At 36.4% G+C, this 20,256-nt stretch overlaps 1 protein-coding gene and 1 long non-coding RNA gene across 2 annotated transcripts in view; one reads left to right on the top strand and one right to left on the bottom strand.

Annotated features, from left to right (window-relative positions):
* Positions 1-20,256, bottom strand: part of LOC148130226 (uncharacterized) — a 48,732-nt gene that overhangs the window by 26,292 nt on the left and 2,184 nt on the right. The gene's annotated exons all lie outside the window — the stretch shown is intronic.
* DMC1 (DNA meiotic recombinase 1) lies at positions 2,014-19,071 on the top strand. The gene is made up of 13 exons (XM_026694878.2): positions 2,014-2,070; positions 4,257-4,301; positions 4,987-5,133; positions 8,806-8,888; positions 10,082-10,134; positions 11,098-11,139; positions 12,205-12,277; positions 12,986-13,077; positions 14,418-14,491; positions 14,600-14,714; positions 15,269-15,329; positions 16,325-16,441; positions 18,366-19,071. Exons 1-13 carry the CDS (start codon positions 2,014-2,016, stop codon positions 18,433-18,435), a joined length of 1,029 nt encoding a protein of 342 aa, XP_026550663.1. The 3' UTR covers positions 18,436-19,071.

The following is a 20,256-nucleotide window of genomic DNA, read 5'->3' on the forward strand; positions in this document are numbered from 1 at the left end:
CAATTTGGGAGCTCTGTTCCCAACAGCTGTAAATTGTGCCTCCAAAGTCGATGTCTGAACTGCAGGCCAGTCCGTGTCAACTTGCATCAAACTCAGTGGCATATAAAGCAAGGTCTGAGCAGCATTTTGAGTGAAGGGAAATCAACCTCTCTGTCCCTAAGGCTGCAGATTATTCCCCCACCACCAAGTTTTCTCTCCCAGCCCAATTTACTTCCAAAATTACTAAAATGTTATTTACAAGTTGGCATAAAAGTGACATGAAGAGAGAATTGAGAGGAGATAAACTTCATCTACCTAATTTACCTCAGAGCCTAACTTTACCTATCTAATTTGCCTCATAGCATTCAGAATGTCTGGTGAGGAAGCAATAGAGGTTTGAGTAGGGGAAGACTGATATGCCATTCTGAGCTCCTTTGTGATAAAAAAAAGTAACTGTTTTTTACAGAAGATAAGAGGCCTTTGCAAATTTTACACTTCTAGCTTTCTTTCAGAAGCAAGTCTCCAGAATAAGAGTTGGCCTCCATAGATAAAATCGATATTAAAATGTGTTCTAGAAAGATGAGGATCACACATATCTTGTATACCGTATACTAGTTTTTTTTTTCAAAGTTGCACTTTAAACAATATATCATTTCTCATTTATTAGATGGCTATTGCAGATTTAGACAGGAAAATGTGGCTTATGATGGAAGTGAGCAACATTTTTATGTGTATATGGTAACATGTACAATTATGTAATGGATATATTGCATAATTATTATCTATGTACACACACACAATTATATTTGTGTATTTTAGGAGTGTAATTTGAAAATGATTAGATAAGTTATACGTTGCACTATAATAAAATTCACTGTGAATCTGTTAGTTTATTGTTACCATAGTTTTATTACCACATTGGTATATGCTGCATTTATTGTCACTGCTATTGCTAATGTGGGATTTTATCTTGCAAACAGCACAACGACCCATGGGTTTTATCTTTAATTGGCCAGACTATGTTCCCTTGCCTTCCAGCTAAATCAGATTGCCTCCTTTTATTCCACCTATTGATAGGACAAAGTGAGCTTCTGAACTTTGTGTGTGTATAAGCATATTTAAATCTAAAACTGCATAGAACAGTTTTATCAAAATCGGTTTCAAAACACAGGAGGTTACTGTAAATATATTAAACATCCTAAGAGCTTAATTAACCATTTTTGTCCTAAAATACAAGAAGCCTAATATATAAAAATATTTAAATATTAATTAGAAAATAGAAAAGATTAATATGAATATAAGAGCAGGTAGATATGTTGTTTGATGCATTTTGAGTAAGCATAGCTTTATGCTTCCTTCCTTTCCTCACAAGAGTTAGGGTCTCTGTTAAAGTACATTTATTAATTTCATTCAGAATATTATCACCTCACAACTTTAGCCAAGTTAAACATACTTTCTTGAGGGACATTTGGTTTTCTTCAAGCATGAAAGTGAAAGAACTGTATGAGATAATCATTATTTTAAAAAGGACAGCATTACCATTAATTTCATAAATCTCCAGATTTAAATTTTTAATTACTGCCCATATTCTGGATGCTAATTTACAATATTCAAAGAACTGTGAATATTACTATAAGTTAAAACATATAGTAAATATATAGTATTTGAGGACTGCCTTCATGTATTGTAGGCATTCATAATTACAGTGAATTGGGTATGAAAGCTATTTTTTTAAAAAAAATCTCAAATGATGTTGCAACATTTTTGGTAATCTATTTCTCCTTTTAAATCTACTTGGAAAAGATTTAAATCAGGGCTGATTCAAAGATCAGATCACTGTAGTAGTGAGTGGTATATTTATTTTGAAATGAAATTCATCTGAGTTAATGTATTTCAGTAATCTACTTAGCCCCTTCTAGGTTAGCATAATATAAACATCAAAAACTCATAAAATAATTAGCTTATTTATGCTTTTTAGCAGTATTGAATTGATTTCTGCAGCACTGACTGAATTCTATTAGTTCTGTTTTCACAATGAAATCTGTAGAAGACCAAGTTGTACAAGAAGAACTAGGATACCAAGATGAAGAGGTATGGAAGTATATTTGATTCAGTAATAATTTTCAATGTAATCTGTCCCTTGAGAAAATTCCATACAAGAAATGTAATAAAATGCATAGTTCATCTACAAATAATAATTTAAATATAGATCTATGTTTATATTGTCATTACGTATCAGCATCAAAATAATAAGAGTTAGTTGGCAACAGGCAGGTGATCTCAGTTGAGAACAAAGAGTTAAACAGGATTGGACTTGGTATCTGAGAAGTTATTAGGACTGTAGACTAATTAAAAACGTGAGACTGGGATGAGAAGAAACATGCTGAACCTAAACCCAAATAAGATGGAGTTTGCATTTATTCATCAAGATTGTCAACTAGTTCCTGTGTTTCCTTTGGATGGGATGACTGTCCTAAGCACGGTAGTGAACATCCTTTGGATGTTTTCCTTGATTCACATTTACTACTAAATATACTTAAGATATACTTTACCTTTTCCCACATGTAATTAGATAAGATTAAGGGTTCAAAAATATCAAAATAGGAAAGGTCAGTGATGGGATTCAAATAATTTAACAACCGGTTCTCTGCCCTAATGACTGGGTGGGCGTGGCTGGGTGGTCATGTGACTGGATGGCCGTGGCCAACTTGATTGGTCTCACCCTTAGGAAATTTCTCCTTAGTCCAACTCACAATAAAATAGCACAATAAAATAGTGCTATTTCAATATTTAGAATAGAATAGAATAGAATAGAATAGAATAGAATAGAATAGGAAAGGATCTTGGATCTTGGAAGTCCTCTAGTCCAAGCCTCTGCTTAGGCAGGAAACACTACACCACTTCAGACAAATGGTTATCCAATCTCTTCTTAAAAACTTGCAGTGTTGGAGCATTTACAACTTCTGGAGGCAAGTTGTTCTACTGATTAATTGTTGTGTCAGGAAATTTGAGGGCCTCCTACAAAAATGAGAGAGTCAATCTATTTTCTAAAGCACCAAAAGGCACACAAGTGCTGTTTCCCCTCCTTCCAAGGCCAACTGGTGTTGGTAGGAAATGAAAAGTCTAGCTCACGGTCCCTTTATGGGGTACTATAGGGCTCGGTGCTCCTTTTCAACATCTACATGAGATCACTGGGTGAGATCATCCATCTCCATGGAATGAGATATTACTAATATGCTGACATTATTATATAAATTGTATTATATATCTCCATCCCGGATGAAGTAAGTGCTGTAATGGGCGTCCTTTCACAATACCTAGATACTGTGGAGGTCAGACTGGGTAACAACAGATTTAACTGAACCCAGTAAGAGAGTGGGTGACCTCTTCTGTTCCTGGGATTTTACCATCCCTGGTCTTGGATGGAGTTGCACTACCCCAGTCTTCTTGAACTCACAACTCCTGATCAAAAGCAGGTGACAGCCATGGCCAGGAGGCCCTTTGCCCAAGTCCCATTGTGCACCAATTAAGACCTTTCCTGGACAGGGAAGCTCTATATTCAGTCATTCATGCCCAAATCATCTCCCATGGGGCTATCCCTGAAAAGTATTCAGAAGTTTCACTGGTTCAGAGTGTGGCCACATGGGCCATATTGGGTGCCCAAAGAAGGACACATGCTATATAACATCCTTGCTCCATGAACTGGTCATCACTTATAAAGTTCTACATGACATAGGATAAAATTACGTACAGAGCTGGCTTCACCCCATCTCATCAGCTTGCCTCAATCAATCAGGCAGAGAAAATACACTGCAGGTTCTGTCAGTCAAAGAATTTTGACTGGTGGGGTGTAGGAAGAAAGCCTTCTTGGCTACTGCCCCTGCTTTATAGAACATCCTATCCCCAGAGGTGAGGAAAGCAACTCCCCAATATCTTGACTTTCTGCAAAAGAGTTAAAACTTGGCTGTACATCCTTGAGTGAGAGGCACAGAAGCCCTTGCAACTGTGGTGCTGGCTAGTCCCATGAGTAACCCTCCCTCCACACCGGTAATAATCATCTTGGCATGGCCATTTTAGGATTTTTTTTCTTTTCCCCTTTTTGATGTTTAATTGCCATCATTCGACAATTTTAAATGTTTTAAACCTGATTTAACTTAAAATTTTATATGAGGTTTTATTTATTGGTTATATCTTGTCTTTGGGGGAGATGGGCAGTTTAAACATATGAATATAAATAAATAAATAAAATAACCAATATTCTGTTCTGATGTTAACAGGAATCATTTTTCCAGGACATTGATCTGTTACAGAAGCATGGAATTGTAAGTACATTCAGGGATTAAACTACAATACCATAACAACAGCAAAAGTGGGTGTTTTCTCAATGGATGTAAACTCTTTCGATACACTTAAACATGATCCTCTCTTTCTGTCTTTAATTATTTACACTTGTAGTTATCGTAATATTTTTTTCTTCTATCTCTGCTAAAAGGAAGAGATTGTGCATATGTGTGTTTTTATCTGTATTTTTGTGAAAGTGGTTTGCATGTGTAAGAGAATGGCTGGTGTAAGAAATAATATTTGACATAAATGAGCCATATTTTAAAGGCAAATAATTTATTAGTTTTTTTAATCCTATCATTATTTTTTATAAACAACTCAAGGCAGCTTTCATACCTAAGGTGGGACTAGAATTCACAGTCTCCTGGTTTCTAGCCTGGTGTCTTAACTATTACACAAAACTGTCTTTTCCTGACCATGTCTTTTTTTAAATGTATGGATTGTGTTGTGAATTGATGCATACATAAATGCACATGGATTTATAACTTTTCCTCCTGCCCATGTTTATTGGTGAAAGAGGGATAACATCTGCAGCACTGGCTTCGCCTAGATTAGGCTGACAAGAGGAAGACATTATTCCAAAGAATATTTATTTCTAGGAAGATCATCTTAAATTCAGAGTCATCTTTCTTTCACTACTTTAGATCATGTTTATTTCCTTCACAGAATGTAGCAGACATTAAGAAGCTGAAATCAGTAGGAATTTGCACAGTCAAAGGGATTCAGATGACAACTAAGCGCGCATTATGTAATGTGAAGGGACTTTCGGAAGCCAAAGTAGAGAAGATAAAAGAAGCAGCCAACAAACTTATAGTAAGCAAAAATTATCCCATTAGATTTTCTTCATAGTTATTTCCTACAGGAAACCTGAGAATGTACAGGTAGTCCTTGACTTTAGTATATGTGATTCACTAAAATATATCACATTTTCTAGGAAAGCATTTAATTCTACATTTTCCTGGTTTTGTTTTTATTTTCTCTTTTCTCGTTCCTCAGAAAAACTAACCAAAAACACTAAGATATGACCCTGTCTTGCATTGTATTACCCTAGCTCTCAAGATTGCAGAATTCTGATAAAATTATTCAAAGTTATTAGAAATTAATTCATACACACATACACACATTATAGCGAGCATCAAACAAATACATGTACATATACATACATACATATATATAATGTGTTTGCTGCTTATCTCACTATAAGGCAACTCTGGATAGTTTATAATATTGAAATAAAACCAGAAATATGTGCATAAATATATATAATTATATTAAAAAATACAATAAAATACTAGTTATAACTAAAGATGGGAAGGAAGGAGAATATATGAGAGGGAGGTGGGAACTGCTATTAATTGATCAACAACCTCCAGTGTGAAATTCCCCTATCAGGGCTCCAAGCCAACAGGCAGAACCAGGTCTTCGGGCTCTTACAGAAAGTCAGGAGGGTGGGAGCCAATACAACCTCAGGTGGCAACATGTTCTAAAGCAGAGGTGTCAAACTCGATTTCATTGAAGGCCACATCAGGATTGTATTTTACCTCGGAGGGCCAAAGTGGGTGTGGTCAGCTCGACAGCACTCATGTCAGGGGTGCCTGTGGTGGCCCAAGCCCTCTGCCAGAGAAAACAGGCTCCTGTGCTCTGTTTTCGGCTGCAACGGCCTCCTGTAAGTAACCCTCTGCCAATGAAAACAGAGCTCTAGAGGGCTGTGTGCAGCCCACCCGAGTTCTGTTTTTGCTGGCAGAGGCACCGCAGGCCAGTCTTTCGCCGTTTCCAGAGTGGCCCTGCGGGCCAGATCTAATCACCCCGCGGGCCGGATCTGGCTCCCGGGCCTTGAGTTTGACACCCCTGTTCTAAAGGATGGGGCCACAGTTAAGAAAGCTCTTCTCCTGGACCCCACCACCTGGAATTCCTTGGCTGATGGGATCTGCAGCATGCCTCCACTGCTGGCATGGGTGGAACGGACCTGTCCCATAGGGGTGAGACAGTTTGTTTGTGATGACACGAAAGCAACACAGCCAGAGAACAGGTCTAACTCCCTTTTATTGCTGCAACTTTGCTCCCGAACATCCCCACGTTTACTACAAGTCCTGGAGCAAAGCATTCACATGCACCTTCAGCAGCCTCTGGCTGCGAGTAGTCCAATAAGCGAAGTTAGCCAAACAGTAACCAGGGCAAAAATTTCAGCAGAGTAGCAAACCGGGCAAGCAGCACAAAACAGAGTGTCAACTCATAAAATATTTCTATGGTCTTTTTAGAATTGCCAACAGAAAGGGAGGGGGGAAAGGGTTTTGAAAGAGCAGTGCTGCAGCTTGGAAAGCGAAAGTGCATTCCATAAATAGTTTTTCAAAGTTAGTAACTAGGTGACTAAAGTTTCTGCTGTGCAAAATTCTAACTGAAGAACATAATTGATGACTCTTGGCTATGGATGTGTCTCATTGGAGAATATGCATTACGATACACCCAGGGGGTGGGGGGAAACCAGGGTCAAGGGTGACAATGAATTATGTGTCTCAGAGTCAGCTACATCCAGGCAGTGCCAGACATGTTAACTCCCAATAAATCCTTTTTGAAGTTTTGGAAGTTTGGCTTGAGATTCATGATTTAATTGGGGTAACTGCTGGAATCCTGACAGAGAGCACAGTAATCTCCAGGTGTCGGCAAGTGCACACGAGGCTCCACAGATTCCACACTTGTTCCTGACAAATGCCTCTCCCACCAGCACCTCCTTACATCTCAGTCCCCAGGTGTGCCTTGTAAGGGGAGCAGGGCACTCTTCTCCCTCGTCTGTGTTGGTCTCGCCTTCTTCCTCCAAGGCCAACAGATTCAGACTCCAATGGGGGCATGACATGGTTCATCAACTAATCTGGACCTATGCCATGCAGGGCTTTATAGGTAATAATCAACACTTTGAATTGCAACCTGTAGCAAACCAGTAGCCAGTGCAACACTCAGAACAATGGTGTAACATGGGCCATTTTAAGGGCCCCAAAGATTGGGCACACTGCTCCAATCTGCACCATTTGAAACTTCCAAATGCTTTTCAAGGATAGCCCCCATATAGAGCACATTGCAGTAGTCCAAGCATGAGATGACTAAGGTTTGAATGACTGAGTGCAGGGACACCTAATCCAGGATAGGCTGCAACAGATGCACAACCCAAAGTTGTCTTCTAGCCAGTCTTGAGTCCAGGAGAACCCCCCAAGTTGCAGACCAGGTCTGTATCTAAAGCAAAGTCCCACATCTTTAAGTCCATGTATCCAGAGCCATTTGATCTTGCCAGGGTTCAGCCAACACCTGTTGTTCCCCAGGCAGGCCCCCATAGCCTCCAGCACTAATACTTTTTCGCTGTTCTTCTTATTTAATACTTTTTCTTAAAACAAATAATTTGTGAAGTAATTCGATTTTGCAAATCAATAACCAATTGTTTCAAAGTAATTTGGTTTCAGTCTTCCTCAGGTCCTGCTTTGATTCAGTCACATCCATCCAATTCAGTTAGGAATTCTGCCATATATAATACATATCCTTAATTTACGTCACCATGTGTTTTGATAGTTTGCTGCATAGAATCAAGCTTTGCAATGTCTAGTCATAGTCAACAAATGGTGAAAACCTAGAGTAAATCTAAATTCATTAGTTCAGCTCAGCAATCTGAAGTGATCTTGTAACCAGAATATAACTATTAAAAAGTTATTGCTTTCTACAAAATAAGCATGAACTACTTTATTCAGATTTGTTAATTCAAGAACTGTTCTATACACTTTTGAATATATACCCCACTAAATATTATGCAAATTACATTGAATAACATATTCAGAGCTTCAGGTAGTCCTTGACTTACAACCACAATTAAGACCAAAATTTCTGTTGCTAAGCAACACAGTTGTTAAGTTGCACAAAGGCTCTTCTAGCCACAATGTCACCTACCCTGAGCAGGCATCAGAGTTGCACACTGGATTTCTCTGGGATAATGCAATTCCATACATATTTAATATTATAAACAATTTTATGACCTTTATTGTAACACTTGTTAAGTGAATAATTGCAGTTGTCAAGTTAGTAACACGAATGTTAAGTGAATTTGACTTCCCTATGACTTTGCTTGTCAGACAGTTGCAAAAGGTGATCACATGATCCTGGGACACTGCAACCGTCATAAATATTAGTCAATTGTCGAGCATCTGAATTTTAATTGCGACCGTAGATATTCTGCAATGTGTCAGGGTTCATCAAATGGTCGTTAAAACTGTCATAAGTCACTTTTTTCAATGCCATTGCAATTTTGAACAGTCACTAAACAAGCTGTTGTAGATCAAGGATTACCTGTATACTACTATCACTACTACATGGTTAGGAGCTTTGATCAAATATTATATAATTGTTTGCTCTAACTACTTGCATTATTTGTTCAGTGTACAAAGCAATTTACAAATATTAAATTACCATGACTGCAAGACATATTAAATAGTTTCATTTTCCCCCTAGGAACCAGGGTTTCTGACTGCATTTGAGTATAGTGAGAAGCGAAAGATGGTATTCCATATTACCACTGGAAGCCAGGAATTTGAGTTAGTAAACTGACAATCCTACACCCTTATTTTTTCATTTCCTTCATGCTCAAGTTTTTAATCTTTTGATTTTAATTTAGTTTCAGCTGAATATCTGTGCCCTATTCACTCACACTCACATGTCAGTGTGGTTTATGGAGGGTTTTTTTGTCTTCCCCCAGCTTTAGCACTGTCCCAACCAAAACCAGCCATGAGCAAGGCCAGATTAATCCCCCAGGCAATGGCCAATTAGTCCATAACACAAATAGCAAGCTGCTCAAACAGCAAGTCGAATAAACAAACATAAAGCCCCCAGGAAAAACCTAAAGTTCATCTGTGTTAGCTGATGGGTTATAGAAATTCAGAGTCCCAGGAAACATGAATGAGTACATAGCCACAACCACACACATTGCTTCCAGCAACACCTCCTTCCGCCTGCTGTGCTAAATAGCTGCTGGTGCAGCCCATCAAGAGGAGCGAGGCCTCCGTTTCTCTGCCCTGCATGCTCTGAGATTCACCACAGCATGTAGCTCCTCTCCCTCTTCTTCAATAGCCTGCAAGCTGCCCCTACCTGAAGCTGTTCTGCCGGCAGTTCAGAGTCAGTAATTCGTGACATGCCAGGAATGATCTCTTTCTCCCTCCATCTGGCCTCTGAGGAAGTGTTGGAGGAGTTGTCATTATCTTTATAGCTTCAGCAGTACCATAATTAAGCATTTAACAGTGCCCCTGACATGTTATCTTACTCCCAGAGATTATATTTTCTATTAGGTAAAATGTAAAACTGTTAGAGAATGGGCCAAATTCTGCTTATTAAGGGACAAATTATTTTAAAATTAATTAAATTAGTATATAGCATACTCTATAAACAACTGACAGTCACTAGATTGTAATGGGGCACAAGTTTAATAAATTTAAATGGTTGCTTTGGTTTATAAATAAAGCTGGAAAAAAACCCAAAAGGGAATATTCTGATTAATTACTCTTTTTTATATTTCCCTCTTTTGATATCATATATCAAATAAATAATTGATTTTACTCGCATCTCCTGATATTGTTAAAGTTTTAGTACATTTTAGTATTTTTCATTTTAAGCAATAAATTATTCCTAGATAATTTAGAAATTCCACACTAATTTCTCATTTGACTCCTCCCCCTGGCTTGGCCAGTCTCAGTCCTATACATTCCACGATTTTAAGTTTTTTTCTTCTTTCCAGTAAACTCCTAGGTGGTGGGATTGAAAGCATGGCTATTACAGAAGCCTTCGGAGGTTAGTGAACATATTGGGGAATAATTCCCCAAACCATAGGAATTGTAAGTATATTGAACAGGCACTATATTTTGATTTCTTTGTCAATATTTAAAAGTCATATAGAACTGGAAGGAGCTATACCTTTTTTTGTATTCTGGTACCTACTATGCATGTAAGAAAAATATATCAGATTGTAGTATATCTAAGTCAGTTTTCTTAGTGTGATACCATTCAGGTTGGATAGAATTCCCTGAAGATATTCGGGTTGTGAATTCTCATGATAGTCATTGCAAAGCATCTTTAGCATGCCTAACTGGGTTGCTTTAAACCTTTAAACCCATTATTAAAATTACTTAATGCCATCTTAATATTTTTAAAGTAGTTTAAGGCTGTATCTCTGCATAAATGTTGTATCTAGTTGAAGTGAATGGAACCTCAAGTAGATAGTAGGTAGGTATCCACTAGGTAGGCCACACCAGAAAAATCAACTTCATAGGATGACTAAAGTTATACTATAGTGACAGAAACTTGCAATCTTCTTTCTTCTTTCAATCCTCCAGTGAATCAGGATGATCTGAATGACTTCTGAATACTATCTTCTTCCTCAGGCTTCAAGAATATTTCAATGCTCTCTCCATATTTCTGTCAAACTATCTCCCTTACTCTCTACATCAAGTGTCCCTTCTGAGTGGTTTTCATATCAAATTCATTGAATAATGGAGTTCTGCATATTATCATGCTATTCAATTGATCCTTCCATTATGTGACAATATACATATTTTTATATAAATATATAAATCTTTATAAAATTTATCTGAACACAGGAGCTTTTCTGCAAGTAAATTGACATGGTTTCAAATAAGTAGTTGTGTTAGTCTTTGAAACAAAACAATAAAAAAAACTTTGGACTAATTAGCGAATGTATCTTTGCATGACTGACTACCCTTCTTTACAATTTTTATTTTTTGTTGTTTTTAATAGAATTCCGAACAGGCAAAACCCAACTTTCTCATACTCTTTGTGGTATGTATCAAATCATAATTATATTTAAAACTGCATGTTCAATATGCAAAAATATACTGATGGTATTTAAAATCACATACATATGTGTGAACATGCTAAATATTATACTAGCTGAAGAATTAGCTTTCTTCTCTTCAGTGGTGGATTGTATATCTCACTTGGTAAGGATAACTCTAATCCTCCCTTCAGCCTCATAGCCTTTCTGACTCCCTAGTAGAAAGCAAGTCCCTAGATGCCACATTACAAAGAAATGAGTTATACTGTGTATTTACAGCAACCATATTCTGAGGGGAAGAACTATAAGAATTGCCTTCTAGTCTTGCTCTGGCAAGTTCCTTAGCAATATCATCTACTTAAAAGTATTTCCCAAAATCATTAAAATAGAAAAGTGTATTAAATGTTCAGGCTACGAAGCTTTCTTATCAGAATCTCAATGGTAGTGGAAAGAAGAGCAGTCAGGCTAAGCAGCTTATACTATGTATACAGCTGGCATGTTATCAAGTCAGAATACTTGATATGTTCCATCTGACAAGGGAGGTGATGAATGATCAGCAAATGACTTCTTCCATTGTTTCTGACAACATTCATGTTATGGCAGCCTCAGATTTTTCAGTTTTACTATATTGTACAAGATAGATGTGGAGGAAACAGTTATCTGCACCACTGGAATATTCTCAGCTTCATACATGGCTGCAGCAATATTTCCAGTCCCTTCTTATCTGCAAATATTTATCTGTATAGAATTTAAGGCAACATACAATATACAAGGAAGAAAATACAAATATAAAGCCAATGTAAAATATAACAAAAACAAATCTATATGACAGCCTTATCATTAGTTCCTATTACACCCCGGGAAATGCCATTTCTAAAATGATTTTAGAATAAATTAAAATCTTTCATTTTGATCTTTACTCACCTAATTAACACAATACTGTAGCATGGAGCTTTTGATGCAGTGGCCGATAGAAAAAGGGGATTTAATGTAAAATTCATTCATTGTTTTGACAGTAACCCTTTGATTTGGGATATTTGAAAATTTGTTACTATTATTATTTATTTTAGTGACAGCCCAACTTCCAGGAGCAGATGGGTATACAGGCGGGAAGATTATTTTCATTGACACAGAAAATACATTGTATCCTGAATATATTGTGTTGACTGAACAGGGTGAAAAGATTTCAAAGGATTTCCTATATAGTATTAATTATACATTTAAAATTTGAGCTTATGGTACAGCATAAGCAGAAAAGACATTTAATGTGCAGAGAGGAGAAGATGAAAGCCACATGCAGGGAAGTGATCTTCCCATTTGCCGTTAATTTTATATCTTAATGTTTATTTGAATACATGTTGTTCTCACAGTTTACAAAACACAAGCACTTTCACCATGAGGTTTGTCAGTGTAGGGCTCATGGAGGACATCTACATGATGTCAATCAAGCTAAATCCAAAGTTGTTAAAACAGCCTGTCAACTAATTTGCTTCCCTGAACTAGGCTGGATGTCACATGCTGAGAAGTAGGAGATATGGGAGAAGTTACTGAAATGGGGACAAAGTCCATAAACACAGGATTAATTTAATGGAATGTGAATTTAATTTGTCGTTCAAGTGAGGTCAAAATACAAATAGATTTTTAGATCATAAGTTTTGGAAGTTTGCGTTGCATCAAGACTGGTTTGCAAGTAACATCTGGCAATCAAAAGAGCATAGTTATTAAAAGAGGGGAGAATTAGCATCTGGAAGTGCTCAGTTTTGAGAAGATATTTGTTTTTATGAATGGGATTCAGCTATATATCTGAGTACTGAATTAAAAATCATATACCTTAACTAAGAAACGTTCCAGTCGTCCAGACCGCCTACGTGACATTGCTGATCGCTTCAATGCGGATCATGAAGCAGTTCTTGACAACGTATTGTATGCACGGGCTTATACTAGTAAGATTGCAACAAGATGGCACAGGAATCCTGCTCATTTTAAGAATGAACAATTATGCATCAAGGGGTTATCACTGGAATGATGTCTATTTTTAAATTTCTGTTTCTGTTTTGAATATACTCAGGATAATTATCACATAAGATTGAGTTATAAAGTTTCCCAAAATCTGAACATATTATCTATCAATTTATTTCTTCTCCCCAAAGAAATATTTATATTGACTTCCCTTCAAACCATATTACTGCACTATATGAATTCTGTACAGTGGGGTTTGTTTATAATACACAAGAGACTGTTTTCTTAAGGAAATTGACATAATAAAGGTATTTTTCTTTTTCTAATACAGTGTTCTGTACAAACACTCTTTCAAATGTTTAATCAGAATTTTCTAAATTATTGTGATAAGACCACATTTCTGCAAGCTTGTTACAATCAATCAATCAATCAGAATAGAGCTGGAAGGGACCTTGAAGGTCTTCTAGTCCAGCTCCCTGCTCAAGCAGGAGAACCTATACCACTTCAGATAAGTGACTGTCCAGTCTCTTCTTAAAAACCTCCAGTGATGAAGCACCCACAACGTCCGATGGCAAGCTGTTCTGCTGGTTAATTGTCCTCAGTTAGGAAGTTTCTCCTTAATTCCAGGTTGCTTCTCTCCTTGATTAGTCTTCATCCATTGTTTCTTGTCCTGCCTTTTGGTGCTTTGGAAAACAAGTTGACCCCCTCTTCTTTGTGGCAACCTTTCAAATACAGGAATACTGCTATCATGTCTCTCCTTGTCTTTCTTTTCTCTAGACAAGCCAAACCCAAATCCTGCAAGTGTTCTTCATACGTTTTAGTCTCCAGGCCTTTAATCATTTTAGTTGCTCTTCTTTGCAGTTTTTCTCAACTTTTTTGTAATATTGTAACCAAAATTGGATGTAGTATTCTAGGTGTGGCCTTACTAAGGCTTAGACTACATTTTATTAAGCAAATAAGTAAATTAGGAATGTCACATCAAATGTTTGAACATGACATTGCACATGACTTCTGTATGGAAATATTGCAGAAGTATAGGTAAAACTTATAATTACCTACATAAACATTACTGTAACCTCAGCTAGAAATGAATATTATCATACTTTGCACGATTTTCAAGAGAGGATTTCAAATATTTATGAAGTATTTAGCTTCTTTTGGAATTATTTTAAAGTAACGTTTTAAAAATGGCAACCTAAAGATACTAAAACTTAGTTATGTCAGTTGTAACTCAACTACTATACATCTTGGTCTATCTAGCAAGTACTTCTACTTTTCTGATTTAAAACAAATGTTATTATTATTACTATTTCCTCCTTGGAAGGTGAGCATCAAATGGAACTACTTGATTATGTTGCTGGCAAATTCCATGAGGAACCTGGCATTTTCAAACTACTGGTATATATTTTATAATCCTGTTTATTATATACTTCAATTCCTTTAATTAATATGTTAATGTTTTAAATTTATTCTCATGAATTAATGTCTTTTTGACATTTAATGTAGATAATAGATTCCATTATGGCACTGTTTCGTGTGGATTTTAGTGGTCGTGGGGAATTAGCTGAAAGGCAACAGAAACTTGCTCAGATGCTCTCGAGACTCCAGAAAATATCAGAAGGTGGGATAAAGTAAAAAAAAAAAAAAAAAAAACTTGCTAAGCACATGGTTTTATGTACACTGTTTTCTCTTTTGAAAATCCCAGTGAGATTGAAAGATAAAAGGGATGGAATCTTTTTAGTAATATACTCCCTATATTGTATAGTTGTACTCCACAAAAGGACACTTGGCTTTTAATTAGACTTACACAACACTTTTTAATTTGGTTTTAATGATCTGGTTTAGGTTGATACTGCTGGGTATTTTTTAAACTAGTATTTCCCAATCTTGGCAACTACCATTTCATATTTCATATTTCAAATGAAACAATTATCACCAATAGGGAATTTGAAGATTTGTCCACACATCTGAAAGTTACAAAACTTTCCATAATACTATTTTATTTGTCTGTTAGGGTTATTAAAACTGATCTCCATGCTTTTTCAATATTGTGGAGAATTTTATAGGCATAGTTTATTAGAAATCTTTTTAACAAAAGATTGTGGAAAGAATACTAGCAGAATATTTTTTCTCTCTATGTCTATTCCATCTTTTGACCTAATTTTCTTACTGCAGAATATAATGTGGCTGTGTTTGTGACTAACCAAATGACCTCTGATCCTGGAGCAACTATGACGTAAGTAAATTATTGATGTTCTTAAGTCACAGAAATAGGATTTCTTAATTATATTTTTAAATCACAGAAAAAGTACTCTAGAAACCCAAAGAAGACTCATACTTGAACCATACTGATAAGGGATTCTAGGGAAATAGTTTACCTGAATGTCAGTTTAAATAGGAAAAATGACTGAAAGTCTAAGCTAGGTATGTAGTTTAAATGCGTCTTTATATTTAAAATGCATATGTTAAAAAAGCACCTGGGAAAATGAGGTGAAAATTACTGAGAGAAACAGCACAATGCAACTACTTCTTGTGTTGTCTCATCTGGAGAAAAGTCCTGCTCTTAAAATTATTTTTTGCTTTTAGAGTGCATTTATAGGGTTCTCAGATTGGACCAATTCATATTCTCCTTCAATGATCCTGAGAATGATTGAGGCTCATACAGTATCTTGTTTTCCCATTGCAGATTATGCAGAGTTCAGAGCTAGCTTACTACTAAAGCTTACTTGCAAATGATGTATTCCTGGCTCCCCGCATAAAGATAATAGTTGATGGGTTAATTAACAATAGTTTCAGAAACTGGAAAGAATATTGAGTCAAGAATTCATTTCTTTTTGTCAAGCATTAGCTCTCTTATATACAATCTCATTTGTATTTAGATTGTGCTATAAACTGAGGAATTATTGGTTATTATTTTTTATGTTAATTCCCTTCTTTGTCCATCATCAATAAAGCCAATGATCAGTAATATGTGGAAAGAGAGAGAAAAAAAGAGAGTGAGAAAGTGAGTGCTTAGTATAGCAGTTAAACCATCAAACTGTAGGAACTTGTGCAGAAGTCACACTCACCTGAAGGCATACGGACAAACATACAATAATTAAAAGAATGTTATTTTGTTAATATTGATGTTTCTCATGGCGAACTATATATCAATATTATTTCAAGATTTTTAATAATTTAGGGTCATATTCCTCACTTTGGATATAACAGTTCTGTCTTTATTTGATGTAGCTTTCAGGCTGATCCCAAGAAACCCATTGGAGGACATATTCTTGCTCATGCTTCTACAACAAGGATTAGTTTACGGAAGGGAAGAGGAGAATTACGTATTGCCAAGATATATGATAGGTAATATAGAAACTGACTGGTACAGTACACTATACTTCAACATATTCTGTGTAATCATTGTGACTTATTTGGGTTTTAATTTTTAAATGAATGTGTAAAAAATTAAGAGATATGACTAAATTACTTTAATGTACTGTCAGTTGTGACAGTACATTATATTATACATTACAGTGTAGAATAGAATACAGTAGAATAGAATATTATTTGCCCAAGTGTGATTAGGCACACAAGAAATTTGTCTCCAGTACATAAGCTCTCAGTGTCCATGCAAAACAACAGACTAACAATAATCAAAATGATACCAAAAAGAGAATTATCCTTTTATACTTGACACCATCACTTCTTGGTTTATGACAAACACTTTTTTGTAACCCAATTCTATGGCATTAAATGTTTATGTTTCTCCTGATATCTTCAACTCTAACTTCTATTTTACACATTGGACAGAAGCATGCTATTACCATGTTTGCTTTTTCAGCAAGTATTCATCCTTCTCAAGAAACTGTATGCTACCTATTATCAGCAGTGCATCATGGTTTCAAACGTCAAACTCGTCACCTCAATATCTGATATTCAATGTAACTGAAAACACCACCCAGCATAAACATTATATAAAAATAGAGAAACATAGAGAAATATAAAGAAATTTCCCCCTCTAAGGGGTTTATATGAAAGTAATATAAAACTCTGTAGATGGTGGGGGGGAGCAGAATATAATGTAACTTCTGCCACAATCCTTTTATTATTGACTGCATACAGGTAATCAACTTGCAACCATAATTGAGCCCAAAATTTTGGTCATAAGTCATAGTAATCATTAATCAAGACACCCATATAACTGCTACTGCATGGATTGTTAAGTGGACAGATCAAAGAAGCTGTCTTCTGAGGCAGGGTAGTAGACAGTTTCCCTCCATGTGCAGAATGGAATTTTAGTGGCTGGTTGGAGAAAGGAGATCAAAAGATCTGAGCTTCTTTTCTTCAGCCTACTGCAAGAGTTGCCCACACCTCCATGTACAGATGGGAACTGTCATTTCTCCAGCCCACCATAGGACTCTGTCCACCCCACACACCCCATTAATCTCATGTATGGAGGGGAGAGTAGATCTTCCAATAGGAGGTAACAGTTCGCAACTTTTCCTGTCAGCTTCTCCATCGGCTTTCTGGGGAAGCCATTTGAAATGCAGTCATGTGGCAATTGGGGGAATGGTAGCAGTTGTTACTTTGAGAAAAGATCATAAATATCCTTTAAAAATCGGTCATAACTTCAAATACTTATTAAATGATCTGTTGTAAGTCAAGGACTACCTGTAACAGGATATCTAAAATAACACTGTAACAATTGCTTCTATAGTGAGAAAAGCTAAATGAAAATTACATTATTTTTGAAGGTAAGTAACATCAATTATAATGTATAGGATTATAACATCTGGGCTGCAAAAATCCCACCACTATATGGTGACCAAAATGATACTGAAGTTTAACTTTTTACCCCTATCTACAGGGGTGGGATTCCACCGGTATAACAACTGGTCCAGTGATTGTGCGCCCGCATGCACCAAACACATTCTCTGTGTGCGTGCTCCGCCTTTAAAAAGCTCTAATACTACTGCGGTCCCTCTGAATAAAACAGCTGAGGTGCAGCAAACTGCTCTGCCACGCAAATCAACTGTGCTCTAAAAAAAGGAAATAAAGCACGGGAAAGAGCAGGGGCCCACACGCTTGTTGCAGCGAACCAGTTTGCAGCCAGCTGATCTTCAGAGCAAGGGGTTCACACGAACCAGTCCGAACCAATAGAATCCACCCCTGCCTATCTAGTGTTCTTCTGGATTTCTGCATCCAGTTCTATCATGCAAAGTGTCTCTATTTATTTACAAAATTCCAAAAGAAAAGTAAAAGAATTAATTTTTATTTCTTTTTTCAGTCCTGAAATGCCTGAAAATGAAGCCACGTTTGCAATAACTGCTGGAGGTATAGGAGATGCAAAAGAGTAGGCTGATCTTAATGATAAACAACTGAGAGACTCCAATCAAATTATATCAAAAGTTATTTAGTTCCTACTTACTTATGTTTATTATTCCAAATTTAGAAAAGTTAAAATTGAGAGGCAGCAATATGATTGCTGGAAATGTTTTTTGATGTTGCTGAGCATATCTGATTGTTCACAAGAAATGTCAATCATGTGTAACCATCCTTTTCATAACAGCACTAATTTTGTGCAGGGCGTTTCTACTAGGAAAGCACCAATGCACTGCAGTTGCAAAAGTCTGAAGTCTAGAGATCATAAGAATAGAAAATATTGTTACTTAAAAACATCTCAAAATGCTTTATGGATCCTTTAAGGATTTTTAATGTAAAAATTTAAGGATTTTTAATGTATTAATTGTGCATATAGAATTACCGTAACTGAAAGTAATTTATCTTCATTTTAAAAAATTAATTTGATAAGGAGTTTCTAGATCAGGGGTGCCAAACTTAGGTCGTTACGGGTCATATCAGGACTTTTTTCTCCTTCACTAAACTGGGTGGGGGCGGGGCCAGCACATGACATATCTGGCCAGTGGGCCACGAATTTGACACCCCTGTTCTAGATAAAGTAGGCTGGAATTAAAAATTGGAAATTGATTTTACTCAAGAAATATTTATTGTTTGCAAAGTTTAAATATTTGCTTAATTGTAATTAAAATATCTGCACATGAACTTCATGTAAAATCAAACAATTGCCTCTCTTTTTTTCTTTGAAAGCAAATTATATTGTCTATATTCCATCAATGGATATGTAATAAGCCCCCCAAATCTAAGCGAATATTTTATGGCGTATTATTTTCCTGTTCCCTGTTAAAGCAATATTCAAACATGTACCTGTTTTTCTTGAATACTGTCGCTCACCAGAAAATAACACTGAGCATTCTGAACATAAGTTGGGGTTCTGGATATGCATAACCCTCCAGAATAAGTTATTTTTCTTTTTATATTCTAACACAGCAGTCAGAAGTTGAAAGCATCCATTTACCATTTGTGAATTAGTTGGAGTAGGCTATATGATTTTTAAGCTATGATTAATGACCTCAAGGCCATTATCTAGTTAAGTGCCCACATGAAACAATCAAAGGCTTATGGCATCAGTAGATTATCTAGGTTAGCCTGTCAAACGTTTTAGACCAGAACAGTCACTGACTTGGCCATGGCCATACTGGCTGGACTAATAGACAGGTTCCATATACTGAAAGGGTAACAGTTTTCCTCCCCCTCCCCAACTTCTTTTCACACAACATGAGAGAAAAACCACCCTTTGCTTGAAAATTATCCTGCTTATGTACTACCATGTAATTAATAAGAAAATGCATAGAAAATGTGTAGCTACCATGGTGTACAAAGTTAGCACCCACCACTCTTCTAGAAAAATGAAATATTTTGGGAAATATTTAAAAAGGCAGAATGATTATATTTCCTTAAAGGAGAAACATGCTCTTGGAAAGCAGCTCCCGCCATTGTTAATAGCCCGAGCAGGACTGGTCCAGCCTATCTACAAGACAAAATACCTTCAGCTTCAGTGTGATGGGATTAAGACATGGCCCTTCAGGACATAATAGAACCATTTAGCAGAAGACACAGAGCTCACTGCATTGCACTCTCTCCTAAGGACACTGCATCACTCAGCAAACAAATCAACTAAACCTGTCTGGGAGCTCAAATATGACCCCATAGGAATCTGACAACATCCAATAGAATACATGTTCTTGCACAGGAACAGGAAGTTCAAGTTCAAAGCCCAAGAGAAGGTATTGTTGGTAGAAATATCCTTCTGGGTTCAG

The sequence above is a fragment of the Notechis scutatus genome, chromosome 6 (genome assembly GCF_049901735.1).
Source record: "Notechis scutatus isolate UNSWTSFEM ecotype Mainland chromosome 6, rNotScu1.2, whole genome shotgun sequence".
Lineage (NCBI taxonomy): Eukaryota > Metazoa > Chordata > Lepidosauria > Squamata > Elapidae > Notechis > Notechis scutatus.